Genomic DNA, 16,911 nt, shown 5'->3' with positions numbered 1-16,911 from the left:
CCTTGCTGTTTTTAGAAAATAAATCTTTCCATACACAAAAGGTAAGAAAGTACTACGCAGAAGACAGAGACAGACGTCAGTTGGACTGAGTTTATTAGACAAATACACAAAGTCACCCATCACCAAGATTAGTAGAGAAAAGCATAATTGCATCTTCACATGAATACTAAACAGCACTGCTACTTTTGAATAAGCATTAAGTCAAGACATCTATATTGATGTTAAACCCTGTTATAAGTCTAAATACAATGTAAGCATGTACCTTACAGTTTGAATTATTTTTAACTAATTACTTTGTCAAAGTAACCTTCATGCTATTTTAATTTCTTGCGTAATAGCTTAAACTATCTTTCATTATAGTGAAACATTTACTTATGAATTTTCATTCTTAGTTTTGTTTACTCGTCTGTTACACAGCAAATGGTTATTAAGACTACATTCTAGAAGACTACATATCTGGCAAAGCGACACATATACAAGAGAAAGAGGATCCCCTGTCCCAAATGTGAGAGACACCAGCACTGAAGAAGTGGCCATTTTTACAGGAAGTATAGCTGTGACAAAGATCTTAAGGAATTGCTAAATACACAGCAGTCAGTAGTGGAGAGAAGTTAGAGCTTGAAGGTGGTGTACGCCCGTCATGCAGGAGACAGTATTAGAGTCAGAAAAGGCATCTAGGCCTGTCGGACAGAAATGGAGAGAGAAAAAGCTGGATGAAACTGTTGCGGAGGAAGTTCAACAGTTTTCAGTTTCAAGCTTGTTAATACTTATTAACAGTATTTCTAGGTCACCTAATTATGTGAATTGCTCCGTATATATACTTAGCAGAGAAGGGGGAAATTGAATATCTTTAAGATGAAAATAAAAGCCTTTAGGCAGTCCTTTGTCTTCTATTGCAAAACTCTTAGTATTCACATGCTGAAAGAATCAGAATCATCCTGTGAATATAACAAATATAACTGAGAATATATCGATTTTATAGCCAATGAACTTCCATTAAAAAAACACATAAGCCAAAGTCAAAAGGGACCAAAAGAACCTTAAAAAAAGAAAGAACAAGATAGAGCAATTTGATTTTTAGATACTATTAACAATACCAACATGCTCATAATAAATGCATCAATATTCCAATACTTCATTATACTGTTAAAAAAGCAAAGCAATAAACAGATGCAGACCGTCCAGCTTTCCCAAAAGAGGCAAGCCTCCAGTCCTTTACATTAAAAAAAGTAGAAGAAATGGCAAGAGTTTTGCAATGATAAATTGCCTAAACAGAAATATACTATAAGATTTGAAGATACCTGTTGGAATACTCGTATTGTGGCCTCAACCTTTCTTTGAATAAATACTATTTATCAATTCCTTTTTTTTGTTCCTTTGATTAACTGTTTTCCACCTAGACTGCAAGGAGGAAAGTGTGACTGTTCTAAATTTACACCAACCTCAAATTTATGAATAAGATCCAATGAGATTGGCCTGCTTTCTTCTTAAACATGTAATGAAAATCTGGGCAAATTTTAGGCCTGACAAATCTGTGTGTATTTAATTAAGCAATAAAGCACCAGGGGCTTCTAACTGAGGCTTAGGTTACCCTTGATGACAAAGTCAACCTAAACACTTGCTTTCAGTATCAGAACTGAACCCCTCCAGAGTTGCCTCAGCGAGATGGGTGGTATACAAGTTTCATAAATAATAATAAATTTACAACCACAATTTATGCTCGCTGTTTTGAGTTATTTATAAAAATAATAAAGATGGGATTAAAAATAAATAAATACATACATGTATATGTGTTTTCTCCCAAGCTTTGATTGTTAAAGTACTTTTGAGGGAAAGGAAATGATTAGAAAATAATGAAAACTACCGAAGATTAGAAAACTATTGTCCATGAGGAAGATCCCAACAATTATACACGTGGAGTGAAGTAAGCACATTTATTCTTATTTGTAGATTTTCCAAAACTATCACAGCACAGGAGCAATATGGAATGTTAAATATTTAAAGTTTTAAAGTAACATTTAAAAAAAATATTTGTTGTTTAAAATACTGCCTTGACCACTTCTACAACGAAAAATGTTGTAAGAATATGGCATAAGAATGAATAATAACACACCCTGAAGCATTACTGCCTAGAAAGGATAACAAGTCCTTCTTTGAAAAAAGAATATAACATCTATTCTTAATCACAAGAGGATTTTCTGAAAGATTTTCAATTTTTGTACCTTCTATTCAGAATATAGAAACATATATTGTATTCCAATAAGCATTTGAAATCTATTTCCATTGCAATTACTTGCCTTCAGTCCCTTTCTAGGAACAAATGGCAGATTGATGATGGCTCAGCTAAAAGCGGAGCTGAAATTTGGAGCTAATGGAAAGCCGTCAAGTAGATCAGCTCCTTTGACCTCTTCAGTGAGGTATTAAAGTGAGTTGGGAATGCAAAAGTGACAGGCTGAAAATCCTTATCATATTAAATTTCCATCCAATTAATTATTTCAATATCACAAACTGCTAGAATTATTTTAAAGATGACTTTTCAGGCAAAGATAACATTTTAAAACAATAAAATATGATTAATTTAGCAGTGTTTTGTAAGAATATGATGGATATGTTTAAATTGCAGCTGCATTTGACATGATTTAAATCTGGTTTACTCAACCCTAAAGACCACATATCATTCAAAGCAGATATTTCCATTATGAAGGAAGTCATTATTGATCAGAGTATTTTAAAATATGAGTTATTTGTGATCTAGAAATACTGTTTATTTCCTTGAATGCTCTATCCAATCGCAAATCTGCATATATCTTAATAAAAAATAAAACACATGCAAACAGTGCATCTTCCTGCACTTGAAAACTGAAGGCATGCCAAGCAGAAGGAAAAAAAAATCAGGGAAGAGTACAGTACACAGTTCTAATTCCAACAGGAAAAATTAAAGAATAATAAGGTAATGGTGTTTCTATTATATGCTGATTGACTGTCTTAGCACTGTTAATATTAAATCAGAAAGGAGGTCAAAGAAAGTTAAAGATGAGCAGGAAAAAAAGTCAAAGAAGAAAAGAACAAAATAGAGCCACATAACCTTTGGGGCTGTAAAATTCAGACAAGATTTTAGAGCAACAGAAGAAATGTCCGAAAAATATCCCACTATCGAAACTAATCTACACTTCCAAATGCAAGATGAATTGCTAGTGGTTTCAAATGTATTATAAAAACAAAATTATGATGATGCGCTTATGATGATGCGCTTATGATGAACAATAATTCTATCTGCTCAGCATATCCAGTTACAAATCAAAGGTGGAAAACTATCTGCTGCTAGAACAAGCGAGAATCATTACAACAATGATAAAGTTATCAGACAAATAGAAAAAGAACAATACTGGCTTTAAAAAGTGCTTTTTGTTTTAATTTCTACAGCACATTTTTGCATTACCCAAAGGGAACAGATAGCATGAGATAAAAACAATTTTTTTCTAAAAATGCAGCAGTCTTCCAGGACGTTTGGAAGCAGTAATTTATCCAGCTATAGAGCCAGATTTTATTTTTGCATTCTAGTGCCATGAACTTTGAGAAATGTTGTATACAGAATAGATTCTGCAGCACAGCTCACAACATACAGGTGGTCCCTGACTTACAACAAATAATTGGAACTGGAATTTCTGTCATTAAGAGATGCAATCATAAAGTACAATGTCATGTGACCACATCACTTAGCAACAGCAATCCTGGTGGTCTTCATTGTAGTTGTTAACTGAATCCCACTGGTGAATAAGCAAGGACCCACTTAGATCAAAGCCATTCCTGTCTTGATCCCTCCCATCCTGAGCTCCAGTAAAATAAGGGAGCCTCCTCTTCAGCTCCCCAACCTTCCTATCTCTGCCCTTGGCCACTTTGCCCAGTAGCGCTCCTTGGCAGCAGCAGCAGCAGCAGCAGAAAAAAGAGGCCCAAGGCCTTCAGCAGTCTCAGCCAGCCATCACTATTCTGAATCCCTACTTCAGCCTCAGCACTGCCAGCGACAGGGAGTGCCACCTTATGCCCCACACTTGCAGCCAACTAGAGCCACAGGACAAAGTCCCAGCCATCACCACTGCCCTGCAATCTGCAAGTTCTGCCACACCCAGCTGATCTTCACCATCTTCTTCCCACTGCTGAAAAGGCAGGCCCAACCTGGCTATAGGTGAGGCAGCTGCTGACTATGCCAGACCTCCTTTCTGAAGCCACTCAGGTCATTCTCTAAAAAATTGTGAGTGCTCTTCTTACAATGCTTCAGAAATCTTCTGAGGCCTTCTGAGGCATTATGGGAATTGTGTGCATAATTTCAGCAACATTGAGTCCTATCTGCAGAATGGTATGAGTAGATTTGGCGTGGCTGGCTGAGGCTAAAGACCCTGGGCCTATTTTAGCTCCACCACTATCACCACTATCACCACCACCACTATCACCACCACTACCAAAGAGGCCACTGTATAAGGTGACCAAAAGGACAAATGGGGGCGGGGGGGGGGGGAGATGGGAAAGTGAGGGGAGTTGAAGATCCAATGCAATCATAAGTACAGCCAAGTTACCAAGCACCCAAATTTTAATCACATGACCAAACTAGTTGTTCAGCATCACTGTAACTTTAGACAATGAAGCTGAATGACTGTTTGTTAAATGAGGACTCCCTGTATGTAAAAAAAAACTAGTGGATTTCATTTATACAGAAGTTATTTTCACTTTGTTTTCACAATACAGTGTCCAGGTTTTTCTTTTATATCATTCCACCTGAGTTTACAGCAGTGTTTATTTCCCGAATCAGCAAATGTTTTAAGTGATAAAGAATACAAGCATGTGACTGTCATACTTTGCTTCCAGAAAAAAGAACATTAGCTTGATTTAGGCTGCATGTTAACTAGGACATTCAATCAGCATTCAAAGCAAGCACAGCAAGATCCAAAGATTAATTCCTAGGTTTTCCCCATTTGAGTATTTTCCAATTGATGTTAAAATATAAAAAGCAGGATTTTTCTTTTACTCAAATCTGCAGATGAATATAAACCAAGAATATGTTATAACACCAACAGAATAAAAACTTGACTGCACTGTGTACTGTACTCACCCCATTCCATTCTAAGCTCATACTCACTTCCTCTCCTCCATCAGGTCCACTCTCATACTTTACCACATCAATATTAAGGCTCTCACGGCTTTGCCTTCTCTCTATACTTTCTGGATCATTAAGTACTTCAGCAACTTTTTGTTTGTGAACATTATCAAGTCCCTATTACAAGAAGGAAAGACAAAACAAACATCAGCAAGGAGCTTTTCAAATCACTCCACCTTAATAAATTCACAATAAATGAAGATTAGAAAATCCTTTTATAGTTTCCGAGATTCTATATTTATCTCCAGAATAGCATTAATTATGCTTTACTAGAATCTGTGTACTAAAATTGCTTCCTTGATCTTGTCAAACTTGTTAAGGAGCAAGTCAGATTTAGTTGTGTCTCTTTCAATCACACTGAATGCACAATGGATGGCTCACCCAGGAGTCCCTCTCAGTCTCTGAACAGTCAGTAAATAAGCATCATACTCCAACAGAGTCCACATGGGTTTTCCTAGTCCATGCAGAATATCCATTAGAATAGGATTCATCCACATGCCCTACCTTCAATGTGTATGGCCAGTAACATTGTTGGACTCCAAGCCCTAACCCAGCTTGGTCGCAACAGGTTGTGCTTGCCCTGAGACATCGTGTACTCAAAGAACAAGCAATACAGTGTACAGTGCATGAAACTAGTGCTCAGGCTGGAGGCCCATTCTTCCCCAGCCAAAGTCATCATGCATCAATTGTCTGACTGTTTTGCTGGTTAGGTGTGTTCACTTCATACAAGTGTTTAAATCTTTCTTGTCAATGTTGAAATATGAAAAATCTATATGCAGTAACCGTCTTTTTCAAAGATAGTTTGAAAGCTCCATAATCAACAAGACAAAAGGGCAGTAGAGAGAGCTCATTCATAGCTGAATAAAACTAAGTTATCAACATAGTTTAAATTTCTCCAAAATCTACGCAGATCACCTTGGTTTGTTGTTGTTTTCTGGGTGCATCTGAAAAGCAAGATTCCTGGATAGCTCTTGCAAGTTTTTTTTTTCTCTGGTGCTGTCAGTGATCATTTGTCCTTGTTTTCTATGCACTGTTACATTCTCTAGTGACCTTTGTTTATTGATTTGGAGACCGGTATTCATTTGAAAATGTAGAAAGGACTCCTTTATGGTCGGCCTGCTAAGCTCCTATGTATGCAAACTGTGATCCTGTGTGTCACTGATTAAACAGAGATGCTTAGACAGATACTGAATGGTCATTTGTCAAAGATGCTAGCAGTGGATTCTTGTACTGGGAACAGACTTGGGGTCAATGAGCGCTTGGAATTGTTATTTCCTGATATAGTCAGTGGTACATTTTGCTGAAAAGATATCCTTGAACTTGTTCGTTTGGCCTGCTTGTGGCCAGTTTTCTTTAGTATTTCATGCAGTAAAGGAGCACATATCATCCACTGTTCCTAAATTTACCTTTGTTCTGCTCTAAAATAATGGTAATATTGAAAATGTAAACAATTTAAACATTTTAAAGAACCTTTTTGTGTTATAGTACTCGCCTGTTTACGGGATCTCATTGCTGCCTCTTCTAGTGTTTCAGCAGCTTCAAATTTGCCTTGACGTCTATAAAGTGCTCCAAGATTCTTTAAAGTAGTTGTAACTGTTGGACTGTTAAATTAAAAATCAAAATTATTTCTGACAGCAATCCATAACTACCCAAGCTTGCAACAATCCTGCTTAAGACTACATTGGAAGATTAAAAGCCAATGCTCATCTTAAGCCTAATTAGCATTAGCACTCAGACTTATATACCACTTCTCAGTGCTTTACAGCCCTCTCTATGCGTTTTACAGAATCAGCATATTGCCTCCAACAATCCGGGCGCTCAGTTTACCGACCTTTTACTAGAAAGATGGAAGGCTGAGTCAACCTTGAGCCTGTGAGACTCAAAACTGCCGAAATGCTGGCAGCCGGCAGTCAGCAGAAGTAGCCTGCAGTACTGCATTCTAACCACTGCACCATCACGGCAGCATGTATTAATAAATTAATAAAGTAATGGGCATTTATTTCCTAAGAGCATTGAATTTAAATACTTGCTTGTTATGGAAATGTTCATGTATGCGATTTTTGGATAACATACTTGCAAAGGGCACACATTGTTTTCAGTTATTTTAGTCCATGTTATAGTTAGTTCTAAAGCAATAGCTTTAAGACATACAAATTGTATTATCAATTTCCCTTTATTAACTTTGTTCAGGTTTTTTTTTAAAGAAGAAAAACCATAAAAATATCTGATACATAATATTCTGCATTTATCATTTTTTGCTACTTGTCTCTTACAGAAAGTGTGAACATTTTCATTCCGATAAAAGAAGTAAAACCACCTCTTATTAACAATTTACAAATTCAATGCCACATCAATATTAAAAATAGGATTAAATACAAAGAGCAATAGCAATAATAACACAAACATACAAAGTGCTTTGGTGCTTCTTCTCTCAAGGCACTGTGGTTATGGTGCTTTTCTAGCATAACCACTTTAGGCCACAAAATGCTTTCAATCGCAATAGTAAATCCATTAGCTGCACCAATAAAACTCTTGGCAGAGCAATTCAGAAATATTCTTAAGAATATTTATGATTTTTCTCTAGACCATACTGTTCTGGTGGATGGTTTTATGGTTTTTAGAAATAAATTCTCTGAACTGAAAATAGTTTGCGATATTCTACAAAAAACATTACAGATGGAACAGCCTTTTTTTTAAAATCCAGAACACTGGTAACACTTCAAATGCTTCTGGTTTCAATAATTTATTGCCCAAAGGTGTCAAACTCCCCCATTCTCCAAAAAGAACCTGGCCCATTGGGAACAAAATGTTGCAGTTTTCTAGAACTATTCATTTTGGAATCAACAAAATGTGCACATTGTTAACAATAGATGTCCTAAATAACGGTAATTTATATAATTTTTTAAAAAGGTACTAATCTGATAGTTCCCCCCCCCTTAAAATTCTAGTTTGAAAAATTGGTGGCTACTTTCACGAGGTAGCCATGCAGCCCAGGACAAAAATGCACTATTTTGCTGCCTTAAGCGGTCTGCACAATACTACATAAACTTTCTGCAGCTGTAGAAGCAAAGCAAAGTGGTTTGTCCCTAGGCTGCATGGTGGCTTCATGTAAACAGCTACCACTTTAGTGTACTGGCAAGAAATAGCAGTTGTGCTAAAAATGACAACTGCTTCCAGGAGGCAGAAACACTCCCTAGGGACTCATGGCCTGCCCTCCTTACCCAAGCAGTGGATTGGTCCAGAGCTCTTCAAAAACTAAGTGAGGAGGAACATGTGGGGCCTGGTGAGGTAGACATCAGGACTAAGACCTGTGGGGACTGGGGGGAGGGAAAGATCTGCAAGGACCAGTGAGGCAGGGAAAGGCCTGTAGGGACCCAAGGGCTGAGAAGCAGAAGGTGAGACTCTTAGGAGTGGGGAGAACTTTCGGAGGCCCAGGGCAGATGGGTCTAGGTCTGTGCTAAGCCTCCAAGACCTTCCACCACATCTGAGACAACTGTGCTCCGCTTAATGTTTCACACATTAACAGCTGCTTCAAAAGAGTAGGGGATGAGAGTCATTAAGCGAGACTGTCTTGCTTAACGGTCATCATCACTTGCAAACATAATGGGCAGGCTCCATTACAATGGTATCTCTAGTACTATCTGTAGCTTTGGTAAAATGATCCCTTTCTTATACATCCCCTCTGACATTTTGAAGAATGTTGAATGTTTTGAAGTAATACATAGGCCTATCTAGCAGGGGTAAAATAGATCTAGTCACACTACAAACATCAAGTGCAATAGGCAAGCAGGGGATTGTGAAAATAGTGTTCTTGTCGCCGAACCCTAAGAATTAAACAGAAAAATAGTTTGAAAACTGAAAAATTCAGGTTACCTGTTTATATGATATAGGGTTTTTTTTTTCATATAAAGAGGTAATCTGGAGTTTTCACTAGAAAGCAGAGAATATGTAATACTATGACACAATTTTTTAAAATGATTTATACTTTTTTAGCTGTTATGATTTCTTTACATTTCAGAATTCATAGCACTGCCAGCAGCCAAACACTACAAATGATTTGGGGAAAGTATACCTACCTGTCAACTTTGCAAGCTTTGTACCAGCCTCCATATTCACCAAATGTCATGCCGTCTTTTTGTTTTCCCTAAAGTGAGAACAATATATTAAGAAGCAGAAAAGTGGAATATAAATTAACAACAACATATTTATAAATTCATTTCTGCTTTTTAATTTCTTACCTTGCATTCTTCTCTCTCCTCAGCGTGCATCCAAATTGGTTTGTTTTCATCTATGTAAGAGTAAAATATGGAATTGCGAAATAAATTATCACACATTCCAGAATCATGGTTAAGGAAACATTTTATATCTATATAGAGAAATCTATCCTAGACTCTGCTAGTTTCTAAAACATGTTGGTCAGTGTTAACTAGTAGCTCTTATTTCTATTGTTGTAAAGATTACACAATTCTATTTTTTAAAATAAGATGAATCCACAGAAAATTATCTCATCCCGCTATGTCAAAATGCATCTACCTTCTTAGACGTTGTGAAAAAAGGATCTATAACTCCAAGTTGTTCTATTTAAAGTAGCTTTGATCTCAACCAACTTTCAAATAGCATGTTGAGAGAACACAGGTGTCTGCTAAAGCATTACAAAGTTTTTCATTGATCACAGTATTTCTGACAACTTGTCCATCCTTGTTGACATAACTGATTTAATTCAATGAAGCTACTACACTGAAATTATTATATACAATCAGTATTTCTTCTGTGAAACAACACTCAGCTGACTTATTTTTATTAGTACTATATTTACTACACTGGGCAGAATTCCATTAATTATGAAAAGAGGCCTAAAAGCAGACAGATAATTGTAATCAGTGGCATTTGAATGTTTTGCTTTTTAAAATGCTTCTTCCATTCCTTTTTCATTACGCACTGAAATAACCTATGACCTGTTGAGTCATCATTTTAGAGCTATTTCCTTAACCAGATTCCTCAATGCATTCAACAATGGCAGAGCTTCTAATGTACTAGAAATGTTGTTAAAGCTTCAGGGAGATATTCAGAGATATACCTGCCTCAAAAGTAGCCCATGTGAACTGTAAAGCACAGTCAAAACATGAGGAGTTGACCACAGAATATGTTTTAAGACATTTTGTATTATGCTTTATAATACAAAGAAAATAAAACATAAAATGTTTATAAAATTTGTCAAACTTCAGTTCCACAACAGTCATGGCTCCTGGATTTTTGAACGCATTCTGTCAAGTTAGCCCATTTGAGATACCTTGGTTGAAGTTTTTTTGCTCTATGATGCACTGTTACGCCAAGCTAATGGTTGCAGACATAAGAGTTTTAGTAGTATATATACAGTATTTGGGGGTGGGGGGTGAATTCTGCTCAATTTAGAATTGGGGGGGGGTTGGGCATACCTCAAGCACAATTTGAAATATGTATCCCTTGAAAAAATATCTATGGTCAGATCTGCAGAACTAATATAGAAATAAACACTTTTAATATAAGAATTTCTAAAATTTGTATTATTTTTAAATATGTAACATACATACATCATATCATTTGGAAAATAATCTCCATGTCTAACATTTTTTCATAATACAAATATTTACCATCCACGGAGCCAAATTCTCTTTCATGGGCACGAGTAAGAATCTCTTTGTACAAAGTTTCTGCTTGCTTAAATTTCCCTTGTTTCAAATAGCAGGATGCCTGAAGAAAGAAAGCATTACTTTAGCATGTTTTAAATTTAAATATCAGTATCAGCACTTGTGTAAGCATTTGTAGGACAAGCCAGCAGCTAAGGTCACAGTGTTTTGAAATCAGGTTCACATTTTCAACAAATAAGGACCACAATGACTTGCTTCTCTGCTTTTTATTCTATTATACAAACATACCAAATTATTCTTTGTTTTTGCTACATTTGGATCATCTGGCCCCAGTTTTGTTTGGTAGATCTCAAGTGCCCGCTGATAGTAGTATTCTACTTCTTCATATTTGCCCTGGTTCTGACATAGTAATGCCAGATTATTTAACTGTTTGGCAACATCTGGATGGTCTTTTCCCAGCACCTAGAAATAAAGAGGAATTTCACATTAATTCTTCCCTTTCTCAGATATAGCTAACATCTATTTTATTGAGGTGTGGAGATAATCTTTATCCACCTATGTTTAGTATTCATTTTTTATCCATTAATTGATTAAATTACTGCTATCACATTTACTTTTCTAGTTTTTTTTACTAATATTCTTATTATGAATGTATTACAATACATATATTTGTTTCTCAAATTAACCATTTAATTATATCCCAAGCCCAAAATTTATTGATCAGCATTAGCAGGATTTATTTCCATGCAATGCAGATTTTAAGAAGATATTCTGGTTCATGAGTTTCATGTTTAAATGCTTTAAGGTTTTCAGGTATAACTTTACAGAATTGCTTACAGTTAAACAAGTGTGGACAGCCCTAATAAGCAATGCCTTTGCATGGAAGTTTTGTATAATGGTATTTGGGAAAGACCTTTGGAGATGGGGGAGAAGAAATGTTGTGTGGGAATAATCAATTAATTTAAATCTACTATGCACACCTAGAAAACATATTGAAATTCCCTGGTTACGTTACTTCATATTATTTCTTCAGACTTTCCTCTCATTTATTTATTCCTTCCAACTTCATAAATTTCTTTACTGCGTCATGTTGACAGAAGAAGCTCTATAGGAAATTATCTTTGTCCGCTATTATCTTTGTCCCCTGCTGCCCAACTTCCCAGTCTCCATCATGGTATTCTTACTGCTTTCTTCAGAATCCCCTTTTGCTCTCATACTATCAGGTTTTAGATAGCAAGGTGGGAACACTCCCCAATCTTTTTCTTTTTAAATTAGAAATTCTGCGATTAAGGAAGTTTCACTTAGAATGAAAAAAAATGTGGTATGATAAATATGCTTAAAACATTCATGTAACAACTATTTAAAAAATGTTTTGACACCCACCACCCCCCAGCATCTGCTAATATTTTCACTGGGGTGTTTTTGGTATGTAGATTATCTTATGAAACTACTTACAAAAAAGTTCATACAATATTCTTTGTTAACAACGGTCTTTGTCCTATTACAAATATTTTAATGTTCTATAATAACCAATTACAATATATCTCTATTACAACAAATATTTATAAGAAAAAACCTCCTATCTGCATGCATAGTTTTCTTCTTTAGCTGCATGCATCTTGGTAGTCATAAATTTAAAACTAGTTGCTTGGTAACTTTTAAATTCTGACAGACCTCTCCAGAGTATCGTCCAGGATACTTACAACCCAGTTCTAAAGTTCCAACACCTAGCCCCTCACAGTGACATAACTGCATTTCAGGCACTTGGGAACTGGCCTACATAGCAGTTTGCAAAATCCTGTAGTCACATAACCACATTTCATGATATTTTTGCTAAAAATTTGCATTTCTGGATTTTGGCAAAACCGGACCATAGCAAATAATTGGTTCACTTAACAACCATCACAAAAATGATGACAACCATGATTACAAAAGCTGGTCAATCATGTGGATGACCTGCTTTATGACTGTCATAATTTACAAACGTAATGGGCAGCTTCATTTAGTCGTAAGTTGAGGACTACCTGTACTCCCATTATTATAATTGTAAAATATATTCAACAAAAATAACAGAGGACAATATTTTAAATGAAATGGTATTCTGCTTTATATTAATATTTGTTTATTGAATTCTAAGCTAATTTTACTGGCTTCATTTGAAATTATTGTGTTGTTTGGTAAAAGTATGTGGTAAGTTATTATTATTACAATTTTATGAGGGTTGTTTTGTATATCATACAAAACTAAATGTTACCTTTTCTCTGATTTCCAAAGCTCTCTTACATAAAGGTTCAGCTTCCTTGTATTTTCCTCTTTTCCCATAAAGTACAGCAAGATTATTTAAAGTTGCTGCAACCTGCAAGAAAAACCAAACACTAGATCAACTACTATGCCTGCTGACACAATTTTTAAGTTAAATAACTCACATACTTATATTTTAGTATACTTCAAATGTAAACAATTCAGTTTTTTAATTGTTTATTCAAGAAATACAATTATAGACAGTATCTGTTTCAGCAGAGGAATATACCTGATATATGTATGAAGAAAGTAATTTAAATAAATAGAGTTAAAAAGATTTGTATTCAGTTATTATAAATTTAAAAAAAAACTGAAGGTCCTCTAACTTCAATTATGTTTAACAATAAACTTTAAAACCTTCATTTCAAATTTAACATTAAAATAAATTTTAAGGAAAATAATTTGTGATAGGAAAAACAAAAACCTGCACTATATACAGACCGCAGGATGATCTTTGCCTAAGGTCTTTTCACGAATGGCCAGGGCATCATTCAGTAAATTTGCTGCATCTTTATATTTATTCTGGTCCCTACATTGGGAAGAAATAATTAACACATACTAGTTTATAAATCCTTTATATAAACAATATATAAATATTCTACACTTCACTTCAAAATATTGCGTGTAGCTGTTAGTGAAGCTAACAATGAAGCTAAACTTTTATTATAGGATTTTGTGGAACCACCATAAACATTGGTGAAGACAATACTAAAAAAAAATGAGAATCCAGTACTTGGGTTTAACTAAGAGACATAGCTGAAATAAAACTACGTACTACTTAGCCTTGTGGAAACCCACAAAAATAAGAGGATTTTTAAAAAAATATTAACAATAATGTGCCTGGAATAGTAGGATTAATAAGACTTGTAAATACACTGCTCAAAAAAATAAAGGGAACACAAAAATAAGACATCCTAGATCTGAATGAATGAAATATTCTTATTAAATACTTTGTTCATTACATAGTTGAATGTGCTGATAACAAAATCACACAAAAATTATTAATGGAAATCAAATTTATCAATCCATGGAGGTCTGGATTTGGAGTTACACTCAAATTCAAGTGGAAAAAAACACTACAGGCTGATCCAACTTTGATGTAATGTCCTTAAAACAAGTCAAAATGAGGCTCAGTAGTGTGTGTGGCCTCCACGTGCCTGTATGACCTCCCTACAAGGCCTGGGCATGCTCCTGATGAGGTGGCGGATGGTCTCCTGAGGGATCTCCTCCCACACCTGGACTAAAGCATCCCCCAACTCCAGGACAGTCTAGTGCAACGTGACATTGGTGGATGGAGCGAGACATGATGTCCCAGATGTGCTCAAGTGGATTCAGATCTGCGGAACGGGCGGGCCAGTCCATAGCATCAATGCCTTCGTCTTGCAGGAACTGCTGACACACTCCAGCCACATGAGGTCTAGCATTGTCGTGCATTAGGAGGAACACAGGGCCAACCGCACCAGCATAAGGTTTCACAAGGGGTCTGAGGATCTCATCTCGGTACCTAATGGCAGTCAGGCTACCTCTGGAGAGCACATAGAGGGCTATGCAGCCCCTAAAGAAATGTCACTCCACACCATTACTGACCCACTGCCAAACCGGTCATGCTGTAGGATGTTGCAGGCAGCAGAACATTCTCTACGGCGTCTCCAGAACTGTCACACCTGTCACATGTGCTCAGTGTGAACCTGCTTTCATCTGTGAAGAGCACAGGGCACCAGTGGCGAATTTGCCAATCTTGGTGTTCTCTGGCAAATGCCAAACGTCCTGCACGCTGTTGGGCTGTAAGCACAACCCCCACCTGTGGATGTCGGGCCCTCATACCACCCTCATGGAGTCTGTTTCTGACCATTTGAGAAGCCACATGCACATTTGTGGCCCCCCTGGAGGTCAGTTTGCAGGGCTCTGGCAGTGCTCCTCCTTTTCCTCCTTGCACAAAGGCGGAGGTAGCGGTCCTGTTGCTGGGTTGTTGCCTTCCTACGGCCTCCTCGTCTCCTGATGTACTGGCCTGTCTCCTGGTAGCGCCTCCATGCTCTGGACACTATGCTGACAGACACAGCAAACCTTCTTGCCACAGCTCGCATTGATGTGCCATCCTGGATGAGCTGCACTACCTGAGCCACTTGTGTGGGTTGTAGACTCCGTCTCATGCTACCACTAGAATGACAGCACCGCCAGCATTCAAAAGCGACCAAACCATCAGCCAGAAAGCATAGGAACTGAGAAGTGGTCTGTGGTCACCACCTGCAGAACCACTCCTTTATTGGGGATGTCTTGCTAACTGCCTATGCTTTCCACCTCTTGTCTATTCCATTTGCATGTGAAATTGATTGTCAATCAGTATTGCTACCTAAGTGGACAGTTTGATTTCACAGAAGTGTGATTGACCTGGAGTTACATTGTGTTGTTTAAGTGTTCCCTTTATTTTTTTGAGCAGTGTATAAAATTCTAGCTTCCAGGTTGAAAAGCTCAGTTAGTGGTGGGAAAAGGGAGAAATCTTGCAGGCTACTAATGAGTGGGAAGACATTCTTTTTCAGCTGTTCAGTTAACAGAACACATCTCAAGGGAGAACATGCCAGATTCCGTCACACCAGAGCCCAGACAGCCCAAGCACCCCTAGGCTAAATTACTTTAACACAATAAATTGGACTTTCTAGTTCAGATGCCTGGAGAATGACACAACTAAAGATCACTATCAGCTAATGTTACTGAGACTATCAAAGAGATGAGCAGTCTGGGCATAGTAAAAGATGAGGTGGCAAGAATCTAGCTAATCTTTTTTGAAGTGACAATATGTTAATTATAGCAGAGTCTGTGTCTAATCCTATTTATTTTAATGAGGCTTAGTCCCAGATAGGCTGACACTGTATAAGATTGCTGTGTTTAATGGCACTGTAGGTAACTATTCTGTCTGCATATGTGAACATCTTCATAGTCACAGGCCTCTGCCACATAGTCTTGTGACAGTATATAATGAAATCCTGTCAATAAAACTGCCATCCTGAATTGATTACCTGGCTATCATCCTAATAATGGTTTGGCTTTCTTAAAGCTCTAGAAAAGGAAATAGAAGGTTAATGGAATGGGTCTATAAATCTAGCTTTGATTGAGGTAACTTGCAGAATCCTTTCTTCCAAGCAGAATTTGCCAGTCTTGTTGAATCAGTCCACAAGCATTTCATTTGGAGCTTGTGGAGGAAACATGGGGGCCCTGCCTCTTTAGACCAATTTACCCACACACAACATTTTGTAAAACAACAGAAACCTGGCCTTTCCTGTTAGCATTTGAGCTTGAGGTGTTGGATATTTTTAACTGTCTTATACTGTAAATAAAACATTGCATTGCAGCATCAGTACATTCTAAACATGCAACATTTTAAAACTATATTCTTAACCTTACTAACCTGTATACTAATGCAAGTATGTTCAACATAGTGGCAACATCCGGGTGATCATGGCCTGAAGTCTTTTCAAGGTCTTCGAGAGCTTGCTTACAAAGTGGTACTGCAACCTCATATCTACCTTGGGAAGCATACTGAATGACAAGATTATGGAGGGTCCTTAATCTTGCTGGAATCTCATAACCACCTTGTTGGGCAGCTGCTGCTGCGCTGCTATGTGGCTGTTGAACTGGAAATAATCAGAATAAGACCATTCAATTCTGAGGCAAGGTTAGTTTCCAGTCTCCTGGAAGCTCATAAAAATCTGATTGTTCCAAAACGACTTTGGGGCTTGACAGCTATAAACTTTTCAATGCAGGTATACTATATTCACTACAATTTCACCCATCATTTTATATTTTACTGTATGGTATGATATTAATATTATGGCAATA

General features: G+C 36.9%; 1 protein-coding gene and 1 long non-coding RNA gene across 8 annotated transcripts in view; one reads left to right on the top strand and one right to left on the bottom strand.

Annotated features, from left to right (window-relative positions):
- The window catches only part of LOC113435038 (uncharacterized), a 274,736-nt gene that overhangs the window by 125,622 nt on the left and 132,203 nt on the right, over nt 1–16,911 (top strand). The window lies entirely within an intron of this gene.
- The window catches only part of KLC1 (kinesin light chain 1), a 45,845-nt gene that overhangs the window by 14,335 nt on the left and 14,599 nt on the right, over nt 1–16,911 (bottom strand). For 3 of the 7 annotated variants that reach the window (XM_026698564.2, XM_026698566.2, XM_087922252.1), the window contains exons 5-13: nt 16,481–16,706; nt 13,519–13,606; nt 13,031–13,132; nt 11,065–11,238; nt 10,780–10,879; nt 9,388–9,437; nt 9,226–9,293; nt 6,642–6,750; nt 5,105–5,266 (exon numbers count right to left, since the gene is read on the bottom strand). In XM_026698564.2, coding sequence (XP_026554349.1) covers nt 5,105–5,266; nt 6,642–6,750; nt 9,226–9,293; nt 9,388–9,437; nt 10,780–10,879; nt 11,065–11,238; nt 13,031–13,132; nt 13,519–13,606; nt 16,481–16,706 — 1,079 coding nt within the window. Of the gene's footprint in view, nt 1–76; nt 681–5,104; nt 5,267–6,641; nt 6,751–9,225; nt 9,294–9,387; nt 9,438–10,779; nt 10,880–11,064; nt 11,239–13,030; nt 13,133–13,518; nt 13,607–16,480; nt 16,707–16,911 lie in introns of those variants that run through there. The other 4 variants (XM_026698565.2, XM_087922253.1, XM_087922254.1 and 1 more) reach the window with 3 other exon arrangements.

The sequence above is a fragment of the Pseudonaja textilis genome, chromosome 1 (genome assembly GCF_049901715.1).
Source record: "Pseudonaja textilis isolate UNSWEBS1 chromosome 1, rPseTex1.2, whole genome shotgun sequence".
Classification (NCBI taxonomy): Eukaryota; Metazoa; Chordata; class Lepidosauria; order Squamata; family Elapidae; genus Pseudonaja; species Pseudonaja textilis.
The sequence above is the reverse complement of the archived record's forward strand: the minus strand, read 5'-3'. Positions and strand labels throughout refer to the sequence as shown.